This window comes from Loxodonta africana, chromosome 9, assembly GCF_030014295.1.
Source record: "Loxodonta africana isolate mLoxAfr1 chromosome 9, mLoxAfr1.hap2, whole genome shotgun sequence".
NCBI classification, from domain to species: domain Eukaryota; kingdom Metazoa; phylum Chordata; class Mammalia; order Proboscidea; family Elephantidae; genus Loxodonta; species Loxodonta africana.
Genome location: NC_087350.1, coordinates 46,945,636 through 46,970,084, shown reverse-complemented (window position 1 = coordinate 46,970,084; position 24,449 = coordinate 46,945,636). Strand labels below are relative to the sequence as shown.

Sequence of the window (24,449 nt, the reverse complement as noted above, 5' to 3'; positions counted from 1 at the left end):
TTGACATTGAGTAAAGATCCCAGCCGAAATTTGCCGTGTACATTTTAATTAGAGTTAAAATGGTATAAGCTCTGGTTAAAAGCACCGTATACCAAACTAGTTACCTGGTACAGTTGAATAAGTTGTCCACACAGATGCTAGAGACTATCTAGGACCTGTTTTAAACTTTCTATTATAAATCCTGTTTTATTCAAGCCATAGGCTTTTAATCAGTAAGCACATCTCTGTCTTTTTTGATATACTTCTCATTTTCATTTTTAGAATCGTAGCATATTTATTAAAAAAATTAGAAGAAATACAGAAAATTAGAACACATTGTTCAGGCATAAGTTATGATATATTTCCTTTATGTTTTTTAATACAGTAGCATTTGTTTTTACTTTATGTAATTGTAATATTGTTGTATTTATGTTCTTTAGATTTAAATTTATTACATTGGATTCACAATCAGTGTTTTTAAATGACTAATTATTGATTGACACAATCAGTATTCTTTTATTATAGTATAATATTGATTTTGTATTTTTGGCACCCTGGTGGTGTAGTGGTTAAGCATTCAGCTGCTAACCAAAAGGTCGACAGTTCAAATCCACCAGCCACTCCTGGGAAACCCTACAGGGCAGTTCTACTCTGTCCTATAGGGTCACGATGAGTTGGAATCGACTAACAGCAACGGGTTTGGTTTTTTTGGTTTATACTCTAAATTACTTTAAAATTCTTCTAGTGTTCCCTACAAACAGGAGACAATTCTAGAGATCCCAGGGCGCAGGTAAAAGGGGGCAAGACTACTACAGAAATAGCTGAAATATAGGTAGGAACCCTCAGGAAAATAAAATAAAAGAAAGTGAGAAAAGTTTTTTTTCTAGTGTTCTATTCATTGTTTATTTAGATTGTTTTCAGATATACTTTAATGACAATCTTTGTGCTTGTTCCTTTTTCTTAAAGTCAGGGTTAGTCTGATATTCTTTAAAAGAACAGTAGTTAGGGTCATTATCAAGGGATCACTGTACTTTCTCTTCATCTCCGATTGTTATAATTACTTGGGTCTTTGGTATTTTCATAAACCTTAGGCTTTCAGTAAGGCACATTGGGCTTAACTTTCTTTTTCTCTGTAGGATATTTTAGAAGAATGTATGTCTCTTCCCAAGCTATCCGCTTACTCCGGATGGGTGGTAGATCATGTCTTACCTCATACACAAGAGAACTCACCTCCCTCTGAGACATCAACATCGTCTGGATCTACTTCAGCCCTAGACCAACCCTCCTGTGTTCCCAAATCTCCTGTCAGAAATGCTACATTCTCACCAGCCTCCCTCACAGCACCAGATGAAACCAAGGTAAGGTTTCAGTCATCTTAAGACCAAAGACATAGTGGCTGCAAAACTGAAGTGTTTTAATAGTGACATTGATCTTACCCTGGGGAAAATTGCTTCTTGTTGCACATGTTCTTAGGGACATTGCCTACCGCATCACCTAGTGTCCTCTTTATAAACACCCAGAGGTAGAAATTCCTGTTCTTAGTAACAGGAAAGTAATGAATTTCATGAGTGATAGTTCTTTCTCGTGAACATTGCAGTTGTTTAACTGATAAGGTCTTCCCTTTTATGTTGGCTGCTGGAAAGCTTAGAGTCAAATTTATAGCCCATTCTTAAAATTTAAATACTTTATTATTGGTTCTGTATGAGTTTTTATCCTAGTGCTATGGTTTTTTGTCTAGGTTGTTATGTTGCTTTCCAAATGGATTATTTCAATATGTGATATTTGTATACTTACAAGTTTGGGAATTCCAAAGATCCTCTAACGGACTTCTGACTTGCTGTTGAAAAGTATGTTTTAGGTTATAGAGTGTAAAATACTGTATTCTTCCTTTTAAAAAGATGGGCTTCTTCATTCAGTTATTCATTCATTCATTCATTTAATAGATTTATTAGTAAGTACTAGACACTGTGCTAGGTGCAGCAAACCCACTTGTAAGTATCTATTCCAAAGATAAAAACTGTACCCATTGCCATCGAGTCAATTTTGACTCCGGGAGAGACCACATAGAGTAGAGTAGAACTGCCCTATAGTGTTTACAAGGCTGTAATCTTTAAAGAAGCAGACTGCCACATCTCTCTCCTGAGAAGCAGCTGGTGAGTTCAGACTGCAGACCTTTTGGTTAACAGCCGACTACACCACCAGGGCTGCTAACCCGAAGGTCAGTGGTTCAAATCCACCAGCAGCTCCACGGGAGAAAGTGTGGCAGTCTGCTTCTGTAAAGATTTACTGACTTAGAAACCCTGTGGGGGCAGTTCTACTCTGTCATACAGGGTTGCTATGAGTCAGAATCAACTTGACAGCAACAGGTTTGGTTTCTTTGTTGTTTTTACTCCAAAGATACACTGGTAGAATTACATAATAATGTACAGTCATGTGCTGCATAATGTCCGTTAGAGCATCATCTGACCACATATACATCCATGGTCTCATAGGGTTATACATACATGGTATATATTTTACCTTTCTATGCATATAAAATGGAAACCCTGGTGGCGTAGTGGTTAAGTGCTACAGCTGCTAACCAAAAGGTTGGCAGCTCAGATCCACCAGGTGCTCCTTAGAAACTCTATGGGGCAGTTCTACTCTGTCCTATAGGGTTGCCATGAATTGGAATTGACTCAATGGCAATGGGTTTGGTTTGGTTTTGGATGCATGTAAAATACTTAAACACTTCCAAACCTCACAGTATTTTCATCAGTGTCACAAAGTAATGCACGTGTTATTACGAACCGTTGTACTCAACTCAAAATTTTAATGTAATAGGTTTTATGGCAGTCCATTCTTAAGTATGAGTTGCCTGTAAGTCGGATGTTTTAACTCAGGGACTGCCTGTGTATAACATGGTGTTAGCACAATGTCCAAATCACATAACGTTCTATTTCATAGAACGTATCGTGGATATTAAGCAACGCGTGACTGTATACTTAAAGCTATCATAACAGCATTAATTGTAATAGCAAAAGATAAGAAGTGTCAAAAGTCCATTAAAAGGGAACTGGTTGAGTAAACTCTGGTACCTCTGTGTAGTGGGAGTACTATCTAACTGTAAAAAGGAATGAGAAAGATACTTCATAGTAATATGGAGTGATCGCCAGGATGTATTGTAAAATGGGAAAAAACAAGGCGCAGAACAATATTTTTAGAATTCTACTTTCTGTGCCAAAAAAACAACCCCTAAAAATTGATAACAAACTCAAAGAAACCTAAATTTATAATAAGTTTTGATATAACCCACAGAGAGTGACTTTAAAACACAGTACTTAGTGACATTTATTCTAAAGACAGAAAGAACCACAAAAAATTAAGCTGCAATTGGTAGTCTTAGTAGTATTATTGTTATGACTTTTGATGCAATTATAGGAATATTATAGAACAAATAATGTTAATAATTTTAAAAACCAAGGTTTTCGGCATTAAAAGAGATACAAGTGTAAAAATCAAAGATGATAAGTAAAAACCACTGTAATCTTACATCTGCATTGAAAACATTACTATAAACTCATGATTTTAAAAAATTTTCTTAAAAAAAAAAGTATTTCTTATCTCTGTCCAATGCAAGACCAAGAAGTAATTATAACCCAGTAACAATGAACAACCTTCGTATCCACATCAAAAAAAAAAAAAGAAACAACAAACCAAACTCATTCCTGTTGAGTTGAATCCAACTCATAGCAACCCTATAAAACAGTAGAACTGCCCCACAGGGTTTTTGAGGAGCTGTAGCTTCAAACTCCCGACCTTTTGGTTAGCAGCCAAACTCTTAACCACTGCACCACCAGGGCTTCAGTATCCAGATGGAAGTCTTTGAGTATCTCAGATTAAGAGCAGCCAGAGATTTTTGGGTAGATGGTTGACTGCAGTGCTAAAGTGAAAAAATATACAAGATGAACCTGGGACATCTTGTAGTGCCATAAAGCAAGGAAGCTATCAGGGACCACTGACCACTGTTCTGTTTCCTTTCCAGGCTTATTTTCTTCTCTTGAATATTAACATTGGAGTTCATGAGGGTTTAGTCCTAAGCACTTTGCTTCTTAATCTATAGTGTTTTGTTATGCAGGTCTCATCCCTGGCCACTTTCCTATATATAGGTAATTCACAACTTTATTATCCTTACCCCAGAACCAAATGTCCAACTGTCTACGTGTTATTTCCTTTTGGGTATCTTAAAAGCTTCTTGAGTCAACATTTCTAAAACCAAACTCATAATCATCTATCCTTCTGTAGCGTCACCCCTACCTTGGGAAAAAACAACAACGAACCCACTGGACCTCTGCTAGCATTCTCCATCTCAGAAGTTTCGCACTTACTGCCCACCAAATTACTCAAAGCAGAAACCTGGGTGTCATCTTTAGTAATTTTGTTCTCTTTATCCTCCAGATCATTATTAATATTATTTTAATTGTGTTTTCCAATGAAAGTTTACACAGCAAATTAGGTTCCCGTTTGACAATTTCCGTACACATTATTCAGTGACATTAGTTACATTTTTCACAATGTGTCAGCATTCTCTTTAATTATGTTCTGGTTGTTCTGTTTTCAGTACTCTAGCTTTCTACTCCCTTATCTTCTCATCTTTGCTGTAGAGTAATTGTTGACCTTTTGGTCTCATACAGATGCCTTTTTTAGTGGAGCACTGTACTTATGGATAATATCCTTAATTTTGTGTGCCAATCTGTTATTTCACTAATAGGTTACCTGGGAATAGTTTCAGTTCCAGGTTTAAATAGGGCAGTAGTTTCAGGGAGTCCTCTAGTCTCAGCTGGTCCCATAAGTCTGACCTTTTTAAGAATTTGAGTTCTGTTCTGTATTTTTCTCCCATTCTATCAGGGTACATCTGTAGTGGCCCTGACCAGAATGGTCAGTAGTGGTGGCTGGACACCATCTATTTCTTCTGGCCTCAGGGTAGATGAGGCCATGGCTCGTGTAGGCTATTAACCCTATAGACTAGTTTCTTTTCTGAAACTTTGGTTTCCTTCTCTCTCTTTTGCTTCTAACGAGTAGAGACCAGTATCTTAGGTAGCTGCTGCAGTGTGATAGGTCACTTGTGGGGCCTTTCCCGCCATGGTCATGTAACTCCCACCTAAGTGATTCAGTGGGACTGTGCAGATAAGGTAATTGTGGCCCACCAAGGAGTTTGGTCAGTTTTGCCATCCTGCTAGGCTTAAAACGAGCCATCCCAGAGGCAGGAAGAGAGCATCTCATCACCACCAATGAAGAAGAGCCAGGAGAGGAGTGTGTTTTTTGGACCAGGGATCCCTGTGCTGAGAATTTCCTGGACCCAGGAGACAGAGAGGGAAGGAAAGAGCTGTGATACCTAAGAGCAGCAGCAGCAGAACCAGGAAACCGACAGGAGACTGCCCAACCCAAGGAGCAAGAAAGCTGAGTGCCTTCAGGCAGGAGGGTTGCTAGAGGAGTAGGGTACCTCTGGGCACTTAGCAGCCGAGCTAAAAGCTTTATAACACTTGGCTGAGCAGGGCAGAGGCTGAGGGGCCAGAGAGAGGCGTACCTATGGGCACGACTGAGAAAAGGCTGTCGAGATGGAAGAACTGTATCCTGAGCATTCCTGAGCCTGAATTGCAACCTGTTACTTCCCTGATAAATTCCATAATTGTGCATATTGTCCGAGAGTTCTGTATGGCCGTTGCAATGAATTATCAAACTCAGCAGAGAAGCAGAGAGTGCTGTGGGAGGGTCATTTGGCGTCAGAATTGGTAAAGAAGGCAGAGAAAGGAGGCATATCTGACCTTGGCGTCATAGGAATTAGCCTTGGGCTATTGGTTTTGATTCTCCCTGACCCTTGTGAAGTTAGAGGCGGTCGTTCCTGCGTTGTTTTTATAGCTGTTTGCAAGGTTTTAAGACCCCAGTTGCTACTCTCCTCACTAGGATGCAGAACATGAACTTTGTGAACTATATTATGCCAAATGATTGAGTTGTCCCGTGAGACCTAAGATCCTGAGCCTTCAAACCCAGAAAACCATTCTTATAAGGTGTTTGGTTATGTCTGAGAAGTTAATTCATTAAACCCAGTTTATTTTTATGCAGGACTTTTTTTTTTTTTAAAACCTGTTGCAGCTATGGTTAGGAAATCTTTATTTTCTTTATAAATAAATATGATTTTATGTTGAGAAATAAATAAGCCAAACCTGTTGATGTTAAGTTGATTCTGACTGACAGCAACCCTATAGGACAGAGTAGAACTGCCCTATAGAGTTTTCAAGGCTGTTCTCTTTTCAGAAGCAGACTGCATATCTTTCTCCCTTGGAGCTACTGATGGATTTGAACTGCTGACCTTTGGGTTAACAGCCAAGCACTTAACTACTGTGCCAGTAGGGATCCTATTCTCAAATAGTTACATAATGTATGATTCCATTTATTTAATATTCTTGAAACAACAGAATTAGAGATGGAGAACAAATTAGTGGTTTCCAGGGACTAGGGATGGTGGGGAGAAGTTGGGTGTGGCTGTAAAGAAAGAGCATGGGGAGCCTGGTGGTGATGGAACAGTTTTGTGTCTTGGTTACGGTGACTTACGTGAATCCACACCTGATAGAATTGCATAGAACTGTACATACACACAAATGAGTGTGTGTAAAACTGGTGAAATCTCTTCAGATTGTGGATTGTACCAATGTCAGTTTGCTGTTTTTGATATGTTACTGTATTTATGAAAGATGTTACTGTTGGGGGAAATGGTGTAGAGAGTATGCAGTCCCTCCCGGTGTGTTTTTGTAACTTCTTTTGAATCTGTAATTATTTCAAAGTAAAAAATTAAAGAAAATTTCTATGAACAGGCTCTCAGAGGCAACAGGGTGTGAAAGAGGGACCCAGGCTCTAGTTCGAATCTTGCCAGTATTGTGGCATGCCCTCGGACAGGCCTTTTTCCCTCATGGGCCTCAGTTTCTTCATCTGTAAAGCTGATAACTGAACTAAATTGTGGAGTTCTTCTCTAGGCGTAGAATTCCATAATTCTTGGGGTTTAAATAAAGTATTTGGATGGTTTTCTATAACAGATTATTATATCATTTAGGCACTTTCGGTGCGGAAGTAACAAACCCAGTTTATACTAGCTTAAACAAAGCAGGGGACAGGGGAGTTCATTGGCTTATGTACTAACCAGGAAGTCTAGAAGTGCGTCTGGAATTAGGCAAAGTTAGATCTAAAAGATCTGCATTATACTTGTCTCAGATGTTATTTCTGACTTGATCCAGTGACTTACACACAGGCTTTGCCTCTTTGCGTCCCTCCACTCTGCCTAACTCTTTTTGGTTTCATTTTTAAGATAGATTCTATGTGGTAAGATGGCTATTGGTAGCCCCAGATACACATCCTTTTAGGTTAGCAACTCCAGAAGAGTAGAAAGCCTTCCTAGATAGCTCCATTGGGAAAAGTTCAAGGATAAACTCCGACCGAGCCTGGCTCATGTGTTACATTCCTGAAGTAAATCTTGGGTACAGTGGGATAGAGTACTTGGATTGCCAGGTGGGTTATGTGCTTACCCTTGAGGCCAGGAGGGTGGAAGAATTGGTATGTGAGTTGGAGTTGGCGCCATTTGAATCACCCATCTAAATGGGCACTTACCAGAAGAAAGGAGAAAGATATGCTGGACAGAGCACAGCAAGCAAACAAGCAAAAAAAAAAAAAATCTAAACCACTGAAAGCAACAGACATTAATTTACTAAGGAAAACAATTAGAACAAATTCACTATCATGAAACACACACTGGTTCTAACCTAAACCGTTTTATTGTTGTTCGTAAGTAGGGATGTGGTCTTTGTCTAGAAGGGATAATAACAGCTTTACCACCTTAAAAGTTTAGTTCTTTTTCCATCTTCTGTCTATACAGGGCAAACATGAATCTCAACATACGGAATCTATGCTACTTCAGTCCTCCCGGGGAATCAAAGTGGAAGGCTGCATCCGAATGTATGAGCTGGTACACAGAATGAAAGGAACAGTAAGTGAGCCATGAAGTAAGGCAGACCTGACCCTGGAGAGCCATAGTTTAATGTAGTTCTCTAGGCTTTATGAAAGCTCACCTTATGCTATCATTATGCTTCGCCTCCTAGGAACTCAGAATTCAATCAGAGGGGTAGTATAATGTAGCGGTTAAGAGTGAATACTCTAAAGTTCTATCTGGCTTCAAATCCTGGCCTTCTATTCATGTGTGACTTTGGGAATATTACTTGGGCTTTCCTGGCTTCCCTTTATGGAAAATTACTCAGACTTTCCCGGCTTCCGTTTATTCCTCCAAAATTTGGAGATAAATATATTATGTGAAAATTAAATGAGATAATGTGTATAAAGCACTTAGCACAGGACTTGATTTTCAACATTTGAATGCTTGCTATGTGTTGACCTATGTTCACAGCTATGGAGATATGGTTGTGAACAAAGCATAAGAATCCCTGCTGTCATGGAGCTGAGGCAGACTATGAGAAGTACTGAACTACTGATTCAGCCAATATGCTCTAGGAGTGTTGGGCCGAGTTTGTTTATGTAGATGAGCTGGAACATTTACTTTATTATGAAAAAATTTATTGGTCGTATGTTAGCAGCGTATTTTGAAATCCCTCATGATAAGGACTATACTAGATTCAGATGTCGTCCATGCATGTGAGGAAATTATAATAAAAATGGAAGAGAAGAAAGATGCTTTAGATACTTTCTGAGCACAGACTGTATAAGGAAATAGAGTTATAAAGCAGTGCTAAATACCTTCCTTACTGTTAGTCTGCTCACAGCCAACTGGTAAGGCGGAACATATACATAAAAAACTTGTAAGTGCCTACTGAGGAGAGGCATGTAGGTACTGCTGATACTTTGTAGTACTGTAGGAGTTCAGTTCAGAGTGAGATCAGGATGGGCTGTGGTTGTCAGATAAGGTTATACTGAGAAAATGGGACCTTAACAGGCTCTCGAGAAAAAGAATAGCACTGTTTTAAAACATTTATTTGGCTTTATTTGTTTTTTTAATTGGAAACAATGCACACTTTTTGTAAAAAGAATTTTTCAAAGAGTATAGTTTATAAAATGAAAGCCTTCTAGCATCTTCCCTCATATATTGATTTATTTATACTATTTTATATAATATATTTGGAACACCTATGTACTGGACACTGTCCTAGGTGCTGTAAATAAACACAAATCCATGCTTTCCTGGAGCTTATATTCTTTTGGGGAGACAAAGACATAAACAAGAAAATAAATAAAATAGATAGTGTTTTAATTATGCTGCGTGACGTAAGTCAAAAGGACAAATATGTAGAAACCAAAGTTTATTAGTGTTTACCAGGGGTGGGAGTGAGGGAGAAAGGGGAGTCATTGCTTAGGGGGCACTGAGTTTCTGTTAATGGCAGTGGAATACCCACCCTGTGATTACATTGGACCCATGCAGGTAATGCAGGATGATCTCCCTATCTCACAATTTTTAATCATGTCTGCAAAGTCTCTATTGCCACATAAGGCAAACATATTCCCAGGTTCCGGGGATTAGGACTGTCCATTCCCAGCTTATAGCGAAGTAATATAAACCATATTGGGTAAGTTGGAAAAGCTTCCCAAAACAGTTGAGTTTAAAGAGCAACTCGAAGGAGAAAGGTGACTCTTGGAAAGGTTCTGAGATAAGAGTGGATGATCCCTTGCCCTTGAGTATCTCTGATGGTGTCAAGGACTGCTGGGAGGGTGACCCACAGAGGTAAATGAGCAGGGTACCCCCAAGAGCATGTGCTGATCCTTTTCAGGAGGGCCTGAGGCAATGGCAGGAGGAACAAGAGAGGAAGGTGCGAGCCCTCTCAGAGATGGCATCTGAACAACTGAAGCGGTTTGATGAACGGAAAGAATTGAAGCAGCATAAAGAATTCCAGGACTTACGGGATGCTATGGAGAAGAGGTGAGTCTGAGTTATGACTGAGAATATTGGTGTGTTAAACTGAAACACTTTCCCACGGGGAAAAACTTGAACTTCTTCTGAGTCCTTATCTATCAAAATAAATAGCCAAAGAAGCTTATTACCTAGAAAAATGAACAACCTTGGAAAGATGACCAATGTAAAACAAAGAGGGAGACTTTTAAAAAAATTTTATTGTGCTTTAAGTGAAAGTTTGCAAATCAAGTTGGACTCTTATACAAAAATTTATAAACACCTTGCTATATACTACTAATTGCTGTCCCCCTAATGAGACAGCACACTCCTTCCCTCCTCTATTTCTTTTTGAGTCCATTCGGCCAGCTTCTGACCCTCTCATCTCCCCTTCAGACAGGAGATGCCAACATAGTCTCATGTGTCTACATGATCCAAGAAGCTCATTCTTCACCAGTATCATTGTCTAGCCCATAGTCCAGTCCAATCTGTGTCTGAAGAGTTAGCTTTAGGAATGGTTCCTGTCTTGGGCTAACAGAAGGTCTGGGGGCCATGACCTCCAGGGTCATTCTAGTCTCAGTCAGACCATTAAGTCTGGTCTTTTTATGAGAATTTGGGATCTGCATCCCACTGCTCTCCTGCTCGGAGGAAGCCTTTTAGGAGAGGTAAAACAATTTTAGGAAGCATCCCTGACTATTCCTCCTGTTTTTCATTCAGTACCAAAGAAGCCCTGGGGCTCCAGGAGAAGCTGAAAGCTGAGCATCGACATAGAGCAAAGGTCAGCCTGGGAGGATCAGTGTGGGTGTCAGTTTGGTGCCTGTTCGTAATCTACTGGAAGAGTCAGATTCTGGCAGACAGTCATGGAGGACCTGGCTCGTATGTTTCTGTGTGACTGCCTTGGGGAGTCCTTTTACTGCTCTGGGCCCATCTGCCTGTTTGTGAAAATACCTGCCTCACATAAGGCTTGAAGAATGTAGAAGGAGAAAGCCTAGGAGCCCTTTGGAAGAATTAAACTTAATGACCCTTTCTGTAGATTCTGAACCTGAAATTGCGGGAGGCAGAGCAACAGCGCCTGAAGCAAGTGGAGCGGGAGCGGCTTCGGAGGGAAGAAGGCCAGATTCGCCTGCGGAGCCTCTATGCACTGCAGGAGGAGATGCTGCATCTCAACCAGCAGCTGGACTCCTCCAACCAGCAAAAAGACCTGCTCAAGATAGACCTGTCTGCCTTCTGGACCCGAGGCAACCAGCTGTGCGGCCTCATTTCAGGGATCATTCGGGCCGCTTCTGAGGTGAGGAGGGCTTCAGAATGACTCTTCTCTCTGTGAAGTGGAGAACATTAAAAACAAAATTGTTTTCTGATTTAAAAGTAATACGTGCATATTGTAGGAAATACTCAACATCACTCATCATTTTCATACTTAAAGGTAACTGCTGTTAATATTTTGGTATGATTCTTTTCTGACTTGTCTGTATTTGTCATCCCCATCCCAAATTGTATAGGTATAGTATTTCATATCTTGGGTTAAAAAAATGAATTCTTTCTGATTCCAAAATACTTTAGTTCATTCAGTAATGTACCTGCTATGCTTATGGTAAAAATTAAAACCTTACAGAAATGTATATTGTGTTTTTCAGCTAACATTGTATTTTGAACATTAAACCAGCCAGTTGCAAGTGTTGCCTTAACACGTAATAGGCGTTTAGTAAATATTTGATGAACAGGTAAAATTGGATATCTCTAGTATATAACCGTACCAGAATTGGTTGAAATGCCTGTTCATCGTGCCTATTGTTGAACATTTAAGTCTCTGCATTTTCAATGCCACACATAACACTGCAGTGATGTTATTTTATATACATTTTATCTGTATTTCTGATTATTTCTTTGAGATAAACTCCTCAAAATGAATTTACTTGGTCAAAGAATTTTAAGGTTCTTGGTTCAAATCACTTTACAGAAAAGTTGTACCAATTCACTTTTACTAGCAGTGTCTGGGTGCCATTTTTCACAGCATAAGGGTATTACAAATTACTTTTATCTTTGCCCTTTGAGTAATATACTTTTTGGTTATAATTTGTGTTTCTTGGATTACTAGTGAAATTGAATGAAATAATTTTTCGTATTTTTTAGCCTTTTATGTTTATTTTGTGAATGCATGCTCTTGTCCTTAGTTCATATTTCTGTTAGAAAAATGTGTTTTAAAAAATTAATTTATATGAGCTCTAGATATTAATATTAATGATGTTAAGCATTTATCATATTTAAGACAAGTTTATTTTTGTAGTTTATTATTCCCTTCAAGTTTTCTTTATGGCTTTTGTTAACTTCTTTTTGTAAAATTTTAAACCTACACAAGAGTATAACACAATGAACCTTTATGCACCCATTACCAACTTAAACAAAAATCAACACAGCTGTCTTCTTTCATTTCTACCTCCACCTGCAACTTCAGTCTCAAATTGTTTCACAGTAAATCTCAGCTGTGTTATTTCACCTGTAAAATACTTTAGTACATAATTCTAAAAGATCAAACTATTAACATAACCAAGATACTAACATCACACCTAAAAAATTAATAATTTCTTTAATATGATCAAATATCTTGTCAGTGTTCAAATTTCCATGATTGTCTCAATTTTTTTTTTTAATGTTTTGAAAATTAGCATCCACACAAAAGTCAAAGTATTATATTTGGTTGATAAATCCTTAAGTTTTTAATCTCCAGATTCTACATCTTTTTTTTTTTTCACTTGCCATTTATCAGTGAAGAATCTGGTTCATTTGTCCTATAAAATTTCCCACATTCTAGATCCTATAAAATTTCCCACATTCTAGAGAATTCTAGAGTGCGGTTGCATCCCTGTGATGTCTTTTAATATGTTCCTTTATTCTCTGTACTTCTTTTGAACTGGTAACTTCATCTTGGGCATCACTGCCCAATAGAATTTTTGTGGTGATGAAAATGTTCTGTATGTGTGCTGTGTAGTACAGCAGTCACTAGTCACATGTGACTACTGAGCGCTGAATTTTAATTTTTAAAAAATGCAATTTACTTAGAAAAGTGTTTTAAAATTAATTTAAATTTTCATAGCAACTCGTATCTATCTTATTGGAAACCACAGATCTAGAGGCTTGATCAAATTCAGGTTCAGTTTTTTTTCTTTTTGCAACAGTACTTCATAGTTGGTACTGTGTACTTGTTACTGCATCACATCAGGAGGCAAGTGATATCTGATTTTCCTTCCATTTGTCAGGTAAAGATTGACCAGTGGCTTCAGGTATTGTCAGCCTTATCTTCATTATAAATATCCCTCTGACCCTTTAGCTAAGGATTTAGGATCCATTGCTGATCCTTGCTTATATCTGTTAATTTCATTAAGGGTGGCAAAATTTCAGTTTTTCTGATTCTCTCATTTTTTCCTGAATTTATTAGCTAGAGTTCTACGAAGAAGAAAGTTTTCCTATGAACTATTTATCTTGATGTACAGTTTGTACAGGAAAGGCAGGATAAATGTTTGATTCTGTCCCCGTACCAGTTTTCAGAATATGAGTTTTCTAGCCTTCATCTTAAAGTGACCAATGAGGAATTGTTGTTTTTAATGTCATTGAGAGCTTACGGGTTTTTATATATTTGATGTGTAACACGTTTCAGTCTGTTACAATTTTGTTGTTCTTTAGATTGTCCCATCTTTGGCCAGTGGGATCCACTTCAAGTTGGCTCCTGTCCTTTTGACTTGGCCCTGGTAGTATTTATTGTAACAGAAAGCAAGTAAACTAAGATGTTCCTACCTCATCTTGAATATTTTCTTCCCCAGACCTGGAATTAGCCATTTCTTCAAGGAGTCCTAGTACCTTTTTAGTGGGAAAAGGTATTTAGAGATCATGGTCTAGTTATTAGGGTTTGTCATTGTTTCTAGACCTTTTTAGTGGACAGAGCTAAGAAATACCTATTTTTAAAGTGAAAATACATCATTAACTCATACTAACCTTTTCCATTCAAAATATAGGATTACACCATTTTTTTCTTAACCTTTTTGATTTTATATTTCTATCACCTTCCTCCTATGCTATAAATCTTGATTCCTAAAGACATTAACATTATTTACTTTATCTTACTATATGTGTCTATACACACGCACATACACACGTATGTATTGCGTATTTTATATGTATATAGCATAACATGTAATTTCAGAATAATACCAATAGTAACAATATGATTGCTGGAAACAGTTTAAGATTTCTAAGTAGCTCTTTTTCCTTAAGGCTCTAGGTATGTGTAATTAAATTACTATTTCATTTCACATTAAAGAATTCTCTGTGTTGTTAAGCTACCAACTTCATAAATGATTGGGCTTATTTGTTTCAGTTTTAAGAATTTTTTTCAACAATATGAAGAAATTTTGTTTCATAATTACGAAAAATATTTACATGTTCCAATATCAGAACTACAAAACAAGGTATTTTCAGGGAAGTCTAATTCCTTCCCTTTTGCCCCCCCCCCCGCCCAATTCTTGTCCTTTCTTTAAATGACCATTTCTATTAGCTTTTGGGTTTTGTGTCATTTAAAACAAAAGCAAATATATGTATCTCCCCCTCCCAAAATAAAAGGTAGTTTCCTATGTGCACTGTTCTGTGCCTTGCTTTTTTCCACTTAACAGCATATCCTGGAGATCCTTTTTAGCAACATATAGAATTTTCCTCATTCCTTTATATAACTGCATAGTACTCTTCTGGGAACATAACGTCATTTATTCAATCATAGTTTGACATTTTTGATATAAAGAAGTTATGGGTTTTTTTCCTTCCTTTAGCCCACCTGAAATTTATTTGATGTTTGGTGGGTGATAAAGATCTTTATTTTTAGAAATAGTTATACTATGTTTCCACCACATTTCCTTCCTGATTTGTAAATACTCTCTTACCACACTAAATAGTATCCTGGCTGTCCCTCAGTACTCATTTCTGTTTCCTTGATCTGTGTTTTTATTCTTATTCAGGATCATCAGATTTTAATTGCTGTGGCTTTATAATATATTTTAATATCTATAGGGAAAGCTTCTCATGAACTAATAGTTAAATCTTCAGACTAGAATTTACTAGATTAGAATTTTTTTCTTTGTTCTTTCATTATCTTGTGTGAGTTGGTTTAAAATCAGATGTGAATGATTGTAAAAGCAAAACTATTAAACATTTGTGTAGGACAGAGCATAGGAAATGGTGCAGAACTTCTCATTTTATCTTCGTGTTCTGATAATCAAACCCTGACAAAATAACACATAAATAAAAGAAATTTGAATGTCAGTCTCAAATGCAGTCTCATTTATGAGCAGAAGTTCTAGATAAAAGATTAAACCAAAACAAAAAACACGTTCGTGTCCAATTCAGACTCACAGCGACCTATAGATAAAACATTAGGAAATAAAATTTATCAGTGCATCAAAAGAATAATCCATTATAACCAAAGAATTACTATTCTAAGAATAATGTAAAACTGATTCAGTTGTTATGAAATCTAGTCAGGAAATTTATTTCACTAATAGGTTTAGGGAGCAAAATCATGTTTATCTCACCAGATATTGTAAAAGCGTATTCTAAATTTCAACATCCTTTCCTGCTTTTAAAAAAAAAAAAATATTTGAAGTAAACTAAGAATAAAAGTTCATTCCTCATTAACATGGTGAACTGTATTTATCCACCTAAAACTATATTTAGATATCTCATTAAAGTTGGGAAAGAAATAAAAATATACGGCGTTATTGCTGTTCCTCAACATTAGAGAAATTTTAGCCAACACGAGGTATTAGAAACAAATGAAGTATAAATATTCAAATGCAGCTACTATTATTTGGTGACAGTATGTGATTGTCTACCTAGAATACTAAGAAAAGTGAAACTATTAGATTTTTTTAATGAGACTTTAGTAATGTGGCCAAAATTAAAAATATGCCAACCAAAAAAAGTTAAAAGTATAATGGAATATAAAATACCTAGAAATAAACTAGCATGAATTGTATGACATTTATATAAAGAAAAGTATAAAGTTTTATTGAGTTTATAAAATGAGACTTGAATAAGTGGAAGGATTTACTATGTTCCTGAAACCTCAATATAGTAAGCTATCAAATTTCCCCAAATTTAGTGAAATTCTAATGAAAATCTGTTGGACTGCTTCAAAAAGAATAGTAATGGAGGACTTAAACATTAGCAAATACAAAAACATTTTCTAGCACTACATTTGAAATGGCTTGTACTTGCCTAGGAACACAGCATGATTAGTAGAACAGAATAGCAAGTCCAGAAAGACAAATTTTATGTGAGTGATTAATATATTATAAAGGCATCATTTCAAATCAGTGAGGAAAAGATGAATTATTTAGAAAGAGGAAACCATAAAAATAAAGACTGAATTGGTACCATATTTTCATCTTATTAATTCCATATTACTTAGATATTTGAATGTAAAACAGAAATACTCAGAAGGAAATGATTAAGGTCAATGGAGAAAATCTAGGTGAATATTTGAATTATATTACGGTAGGAAAGACCTGTGTAAGTATAGCAATAAAGGCAGAAGTTATAAAGGAAGAGTTTGGTAGATATGAGTACTTGAAAGTTAAAGACACATTATAAATTAAGGAACATTTTTTGGGGGGTTATACAGCAGGTAAAAATTTAATATCCTCAATTAAAAGAGAGCTCATGGAATTTATAGGGAAAGAGATAAATAAATCATTTACACTCTCTACCTCCATCCCACTAGTGGAAAAATGATCAAAGTACAGGACAGGCAGCTTGTAAAAGCAGAAATATAATTGTCCAATAAATGTGAAAAAAAGTTCAAGATCACCTCTAAGATATAACATATTAAAACAGTTTTTTTAATGTAGTATATTATCATACATATATTTTGTAATTTGTGTCAAACAGTCCATACTTAAATGCTGTGGATGTGATACTAAAATGCTATTATCTTTAAGAGAACAGTAAAGCAATAGGTATCAGCATGTTAAATGTGGACATTCCATTGGTGCAATTCTAGGAATCCATCCTAAGGCAATAAGTATGCAAAAATGTGTAAGTAAAAGTATTCATTTTAGGGTTAGCTATGATAGCAAACAATTGGAGACAAATGCCCACTGTAAGGGCTGTTTCAATCATTTATGGTATATCCATACAGTGGTTCATCATATAGCTATTAAAAACGACCGTGATGTAGGGGTGGTCGTGCGTGGGCGTGTGTGTGTGTGTGTGTTGTATACACTATAATTATTGATTTGTGTGAGGTATAATTTAGCCCCACAGGGTACCTAGGAAAAGGTCACTAAGCTCTGCCTCTGTAACTTTGGCAGAATGACTTTCCTACAGCAGAGGACCAAGCTATGGCTGAGCAAGCTCTGCAGGAAATGCGGGACCTCCTTACAAACTTGGATCAGGAGATCACCAGAGCCTGTGAAGACAAGCGAAGGCAGAATGAAAAGGAGGCTGTCCAGGTAAAACAGCGAGAATCACAGGCGCAGCAGAGGCCAGAGGCCCAGAAGGAGTCCCCAGCTCCCAGCCAGGGCACAGGAGGGAAACAGAATGAAGGTGGGTTTTGGTGTGGCGTGAATATGGTCGTTTAAATCAGTATACGTTTTAGAATGTGAAAGGAAACAGAAATCCATTTTGAATATTATGTTAAGCTACAGTACAATTAACCAACCAGGACCTTGACACAGTACATTACATTCAGTTTTGGTTGATGTAGGGCCTGACATCAGATTCTAACACTTTTTATGAGGACATGAACTTCTATATAATTCTAGTAGGATGTATTGTTCATGTATTGCTGCTGAACGTTTTAAATAAATATATATGTTCATTTAATATATATGAGAGTCAGTATAGCATACTGGCTGAGAATGCTGGCTCTGGAGCCCAGATCAGTGGGAATCTAATTCTACTTACTAGCTATGTGATGTTGGACAAATCACTTAACCTTTCCGTGCCTGTTTCTAGTATCTACTTCATAGGGTTACTGTCACACTAAAAGCAGTTAAGACATATGTAAAGTGATTAGAAGAGTGCCTGGCCCATATTAATTGTTTGACAAATACTAGCTATTATTAAAGCCTCTCTTCTATTCCTCAGACCTCCAGGTGAAGGTACAAGACACTACAATGCAGTGGTACCAGCAGCTGCAAGATGCTTCCAGTCAGTGTGTGTTGGCCTTTGAGGGACTGACCAGCAGCAAGGACAGTCAGGTAGGGGAGAGATACACACTGGGAATTCTCTGAGCCTGGAGTACTCCCCACAGCCTCATATCCCGAAGAAACGTAACTGGAATGTCACATTCCCTTATCCTAAGTGGTGTCTGCTCATCTCTTCAAAACACTACCTACCTTCTCACTGTTCTCTTCTGGCAGACCAAAAAGATAAAGATGGACCTCCAGAAGGCTGCCACCATCCCCGTGAGCCAAATCTCCACCATTGCAGGTTAGTTAAAAGGATTAAGAATGTGGCTCTTCATTTTATTTTTTAAGACTCTAAATCTATTCGTATGTAAGCATCCTATAAACAGCATGCTTGAACAAATGTTAATAATTGGAATAGGTATATATGTTATACGTGTCCTGTTTTACTCTGCTCTGTTTCTTCTTCAGTGCCTAGAAGATAATCAATACATGTATGTTGATTCATTTTTTTAGAAAAATTTTTATTGTGCTTTAAGTGAAAGTTTACAAATCAAGTCAGTCTCTCACACAAAAACCCATATACACCTTGCTACACACTCCCAATTACTCTCCCCCTGATGAAACAGCCCGCTCTCTCCTTCCACTCTCTCTTTTTGTGTCCATTTTGCCAGCTTCTAACCCCCTCCACCCTCTCATCTCCCCTCCAGGCAGGAGGTGCCAACACAGTCTCAAGTGTCCACCCAATCCAAGAAGCTAACTCCTCACCAGCATCCCTCTCCGACCCATTGTCCAGTCCAATCCATGTCTGAAGAGTTGTCTTCGGGAATGGTTCCTGTCCTGGGCCAACAGAGGGTCTGGGGCCTATGACCACCGGGGTCCTTCTAGTCTCAGCCAGACCGCCAAGTCTGGTCTTTTTATGAGAATTTGGGATCTGCATCCCACTGCTTTCCTGCTATCTCAGGGGTTCTGTGTTGTGTTCCCTGTCCAGGGCAGTCATCAGTTGTAGCCGGGCACCATGTAGTTCTTCTGGTCTCAGGATAGTGTAGTCTCTGGTTCGTGTGGTCCTTTCTGTCTGCTGGGCTTGTAATTGCCTTGTGTCCTTGGTGTTCTTCATTCTCCTTTGATCCAGGTGGGTTGAGACCAATTGATGCATCTTAGATGGCTGCTTGCTAGCGTTTAAGACCCCAGACACCACTCTCCAAAGTGGGATGCAGAATGTTTTCTTAATAGATTGTATTATGCCAGTTGACTTAGATGCCCCCTGAAACCATGGTTCCCAAACCCCTGCGCCTGCTACACTGGCCTTCGAAGCGTTCAGTTTATTCAGGAAACTTCTTTGCTTTTGGTTTAGTCCAGTTGTGCTGACCTCCCCTGTATTGTGTGCTGTCTTTCCCTTCACCTAAAGTAGTTGCTATCTACTATCTAATTGGTGAATACCCCCTCCCACCCTCCCTCCTTCCGCCCTCTCATAACCACAGAAGAATGTTTTCTTCTCAGTTTAAACTATTTCTCAAGTTGTTATAATAGTGGTCTTATACAATATTTGTCCTTTTGCAAGCGACTAATTTCACTCAGCGTAATGCCTTCCAGGTTCCTCCATGTTATGAAATGTTTCACAGATTCCTCACTGTTCTTTATCGATGCATAGTATTCCATTGTGTGAATATACCATAATTTATTTATCCATTCAACCTTTGATAGGCTCCTTAGTTGCTTCCATCTTTTTGCTGTTGTAAACAGTGCTGCAGTAAACATGGGTGTGCAAATATCTGTTTGTGTAAAGGCTCTTATTTCTGTAGGATATATTCCAAGGAGTGGGATTGCTGGATCATATGGTAGTTCTATTTCTAGCTTTTTAAGGAAGCACCAAATCGATTTCCAAAGTGGTTGTACCATTTTACATTCCCACCAGCACTGTATAAGTGTTCCAGTCTCTCCACAGCCTCTCCGATATTTATTATTTTGTGTTTTTTGGATTAATGCCAGCCTTGTTAGAGTGAGATGAAATCTCATTGTAGTTTTGATCTGCATTTCTCTAATGGCTAATGATCGTGAACATTTCCTCATATATCTGTTAGCTACATGAATGTCTTCTTTACTGAAGTGTTTATTCATATCTTTTGCCCATTTTTTAATTGGGTTATTTGTCTTTTTGTAGTTGAGGTTTTACAGTATTTTGTAGATTTTAGACATCAGGCACTGATCAGAAATGTTGTAGCTAAAAACTTTTTCCCAGTCTGTATGTAGTCTTTTTACTCTTTTGGTGAAGTCTTTGGATGAGCATAGGTATTGGATTTTTAGGAGCTCCCAGTTATCTAGTTTTTTTCTGCATTCTTTATAATGTTTTCTATACTGTTTATGCCATGTATTAGGGCTCCTAACGTTGTCCCTATTTTTTCTTCCATGATCTTTATCGTTTTAGATTTTATATTTAGGTCTTTGATCCATTTTGAGTTAGTTTTTGTGCATGGAGTGAGGTATGGGTCTTGTTTTATTTTTTTGCAGATGAATATCCAGTTAAGCCAGCACCATTTGTTAAAAAGACTGTCTTTTCCCCCATTTAACTGTTTTGGGGCCCTTGTCAAATATTAGCTGCTCGTATGTGGATGGATTTATGTCTGGATTCTCAATTCTCTTCCATTGGTCCATGTATCAGTTGTACCAGTACGAGCCTGTTTTGACTACTGTGGTGGTATAATAGGTTCTAAAATCAGGTAGAGTAAGGCCTCCCACTTTGTTCTTCTTTTTCAGTAATGCCTTACTTATCTGGGGCCTCTTTCCCTTCCATATGAAGTTGGGTGATTTGTTTCTCCATCTCATTAAAGAATGTCGTTGGGATTTGGATTGAAATTGCATTAAATGTATAGATAGCTTTTGGTAGAATAGACATTTTTATAATGTTAAATTTTCCTATCCACGAGCCAGGTATGTTTTTCCACTTATGTAAGTCTCTTTGGTTTCTTGCAGAAGTGTACTGTAGTTTTCTTTGTTAAGTCTTTTACATCTCTGTTAAGATTTGTTTCTAAGTATTTTATCTTCTTGGGGGCTACTGTAAATGGCATTGATTTGGTGATTTCCTCTTTGATGCTCTTTTCGTTGGTATAGAGGAATCTAACTGATTTTTGTATGTTTATCTTATATCCCGATACTCTGCTGAACTATTAGTTTCAGTAGTTTTCTGGAAGATTCCTTAGGGTTTTCTGCGTATAAGATCATGTCGTCTGCAAATAGAGATACTTTTACTTCTTCCTTGCCAACCGGGATGCCCTTTATTTCTTTATCTAGCCTAATTGCTCTGGCTAGGACCTCCAACACAATGTTGAATAAGAGCAGTGATAAAGGGCATCCTTGTCTGGTTCGCGATCTCAGTGGGAATGCTTTCAGGCTCTCTCCATTTAGGATGATATTGGCTGTTTGTTGGCTTTGTATAAATGCCCTTTATTATGCTGAGGAGTCTTCCTTCTATTTCTATTTTGCTGAGAGTTTTTATCATGAATGAATGTTGAACTCTGTCAAATGCCTTTTCTGCATCAATTGATAAAATCACGTAATTCTTGTCTTTTGTTTTATTTATGTGGCAGATTACATTAATTGTTTTTCTAATGTTGAACCATCCCTGCATACCTGGTATGAATCCCACTTGGCCATGGTGAATAATTTTTCTGATATGTTGTTGAATTCTATTGGCTAGAATTTTGTTGAGGATTTTTGTATCTACGTTCCTGAGGGATATAGGTCTATAATTTTCTTTTCTTGTGGTGTCTTTACCTGGTTTTGGTATCAGGGATATGGTGGCTTCATAGAATGAGTTTGCTAGTATTCCGTCCTTTTCTATGCTCTGAAATACCTTTAGTAGTAGTGGTGTTAACTCTTCTCTGAAAGTTTGGTAGAACTCTGCAGTGAAGCCGTCCAGACCAGGGCTTTTTTTTTGCTGGGAGTTTTTTGATTACCTTTTCAATCTCTTCTTTTGTTACGGGTCTATTTAGTTGTTCTACCTCTGTTTGTGTTAGTTTAGGTAGGTAGTGTGTGTCTAGGAATTCATCTATTTCTTCTAGATTTTCAAATTTGTTTGAGTACAGTTTTTCATAGTAACCTGATACGATTCTTTTAATTTCAGTTGGGTCTGTTGTAATATCGCCCATCTCATTTCTTATTTGGGTTATTTGCTTCCTCTCCTGTTTTTCTTTTGTCAGTTTGGCCAGTGGTTTATCAATTTTGTTACTTTTTTTCAAAAAACCAGCTTTTGATCTTGTTAATTCTTTCAATTGTTTTTCTGTTTTCTATTTCATCTAGTTCAGCTCTAAGTTTTATTATTTGTTTTCTTCTGGTGCCTGTGGGTTTCTTTTGTTGCTCTCTTTCTATTTGTTCAAGTTATAGGGATAATTCTTTGATTTTGGCCCTTTCTTCATTTTGGTTGTGTGTGTTTATTGATATCAGTTGGCCTCTGAGCACCGCTTTTGCTGTGTCCCAAAGGTTCTGATAGGAAGTGTTTTCATTCTCATTGCATTCTCTGAATTTCTTTATTCCATCCTTAATGTCTTCTATAATCCAGTCTTTTTTGAGTAGGGTATTGTTCAATTTCCAAGTGTTTGATTTCTTTTCCCTGCTTTTCCTGTTATTGATTTCCACTTTTATGGCCTTATGGTCAGAGAAAATGCTTTGTAATATTTCAGTGGTTTGGATTCTGCTAAGGCTTGCTTTATGACCTAATATGTGGTCCAGTCTAGAGAATGTTCTATGTGCCCTAGAAAAGAAAGTATACTTGGTTGCTGTTGGGTGGAGTGTTCTGTGTATGTCTACTAGGTCAAGTTGGTTGATTGTGGCATTTAGATCTTCCGTATTTTTATTGAGCTTCTTTCTGAATGTCCTGTCCTTCACCGAAAATGGTGTGTTGAAGTCTCCTGCTATTACTGTGGAGCTGTCTATCTCACTTTTCAATGCTGATAGAGTTTGTTTTATGTATCTTGCAGCCCTGTCATTGGGTGCATAAATATTTAATATAGTTATATCTTCTTGGTGTATTGTCCCTTTAATCATTATATAGTGTCCTTCCTTATCCTTTATGATGGATTTAACTTTAAAGTCTATTTTGTCAGAAATTAATATTGCCACTTCTTCTTTTTTGATTGTTGTTTGCTTGATATATTTTTTCCATCCTTTGAGTTTTAGTTTTTTTGTGTCTCTAAGGTGTGTCTCTTGTAGGCAGCATATAGACGGATTTTGTTTTTTAATCCATTCTGCCACTCTCTGTCTCTTTATTGGTGCATTTAGTCCATTGACATTCAGGGTACTTATGGATAGGTATGAATTTAGTGCTATCATTTTGATTTTTTTTTTTGTATGTTGTTGACAGTTTCTTTTTCCCACTTAATTTTATGTGCTGAGTAGATTATATATTGTCCTTTCCTCATATTTGTTGTTGTTGATTTTGTTTCTGCTGAGTCTGTATTTTTCCCTTGTATTTTATTTTGATGAGTAGGATAGTGTGTCTCCTTTGTGGTTACCTTATTATTTACCCCTATTTTTCTAAATTTAAAACTAACTTTTATTTCTTTGTATCACCGTGTCTTCTTCTCCGTATGGAAGGTGTATGATTACATTTCTTAGTCCCTCTTTATTATTTTAATGTTGTCTTCTTTTATATAATAACATTGCTGTTACCCTGTTTTGAGCTTTTTTTTTTTTTTTTTTTTTCCGTAATCTTGCTTTGTTTTTTTTGTATATCCCTGTCTGGGTTGAGTTCTGGGTGCTCTGCCCAGTGTTCTAGTCTTGGGTTGATAAGTGATATTATTGATTTTCTAACCAAAGAACTCCCTTTAGTATTTCTTGTCATTTTGGTTTGGTTTTTACGAATTCCCTAAACTTGCGTTTATCTGGAAATGTCTTAATTTCACCTTTGTATTTAAGAGACAGTTTTGCTGTATATATGATTCTTGGCAGGCAATTTTTTTCCTTCAGTTTTTGAAATGTGTCATCCCATTGTCTTCTTGCCTGCATGGTTTCTGCTGAGTAGTCTGAGCTTATTCTTACTGGCTCTCCTTTGTAGGTGACTTTTCGTTTATCCCTCGGTGCTCTTGTAATTCTCTCTTTATCTTTGGTTTTGGCAAGTTTGATTATAATATGCTTTGGTGACTTTCTTTTTAGATCTGCCTTATGTGGAGTTCAATGAGCATCTTGGATAGCTATCTTCTCATCTTTCACAATATCGGGGAAGTTTTCTGCCAACAAATCTTCAACAGTTTTCTCTGTATTTTCTGTTATCACTCCCTGTTCTGGTACTCCCATCACTCGTAGATTATTTCTCTTGATAGAGTCCCACATGATTCTTAAGGCTTCTTCATTTTATTAAATTCTTTTATCTGATTTTTCTTCAGATG

The 24,449-nt window shown here is 37.3% G+C and overlaps 1 protein-coding gene across 1 annotated transcript in view; it reads left to right on the top strand.

Moving 5' to 3' along the window:
* GLE1 (GLE1 RNA export mediator) overlaps positions 1-24,449 on the top strand; it is a 41,141-nt gene that overhangs the window by 5,577 nt on the left and 11,115 nt on the right. Inside the window, exons 2-9 of the mRNA XM_003407693.4 lie at positions 1,116-1,337; positions 7,883-7,993; positions 9,780-9,928; positions 10,616-10,676; positions 10,932-11,186; positions 17,251-17,485; positions 18,029-18,141; positions 18,304-18,373. Coding sequence (XP_003407741.3) covers positions 1,116-1,337; positions 7,883-7,993; positions 9,780-9,928; positions 10,616-10,676; positions 10,932-11,186; positions 17,251-17,485; positions 18,029-18,141; positions 18,304-18,373 — 1,216 coding nt within the window. The remainder of the gene's footprint in view (positions 1-1,115; positions 1,338-7,882; positions 7,994-9,779; positions 9,929-10,615; positions 10,677-10,931; positions 11,187-17,250; positions 17,486-18,028; positions 18,142-18,303; positions 18,374-24,449) is intronic.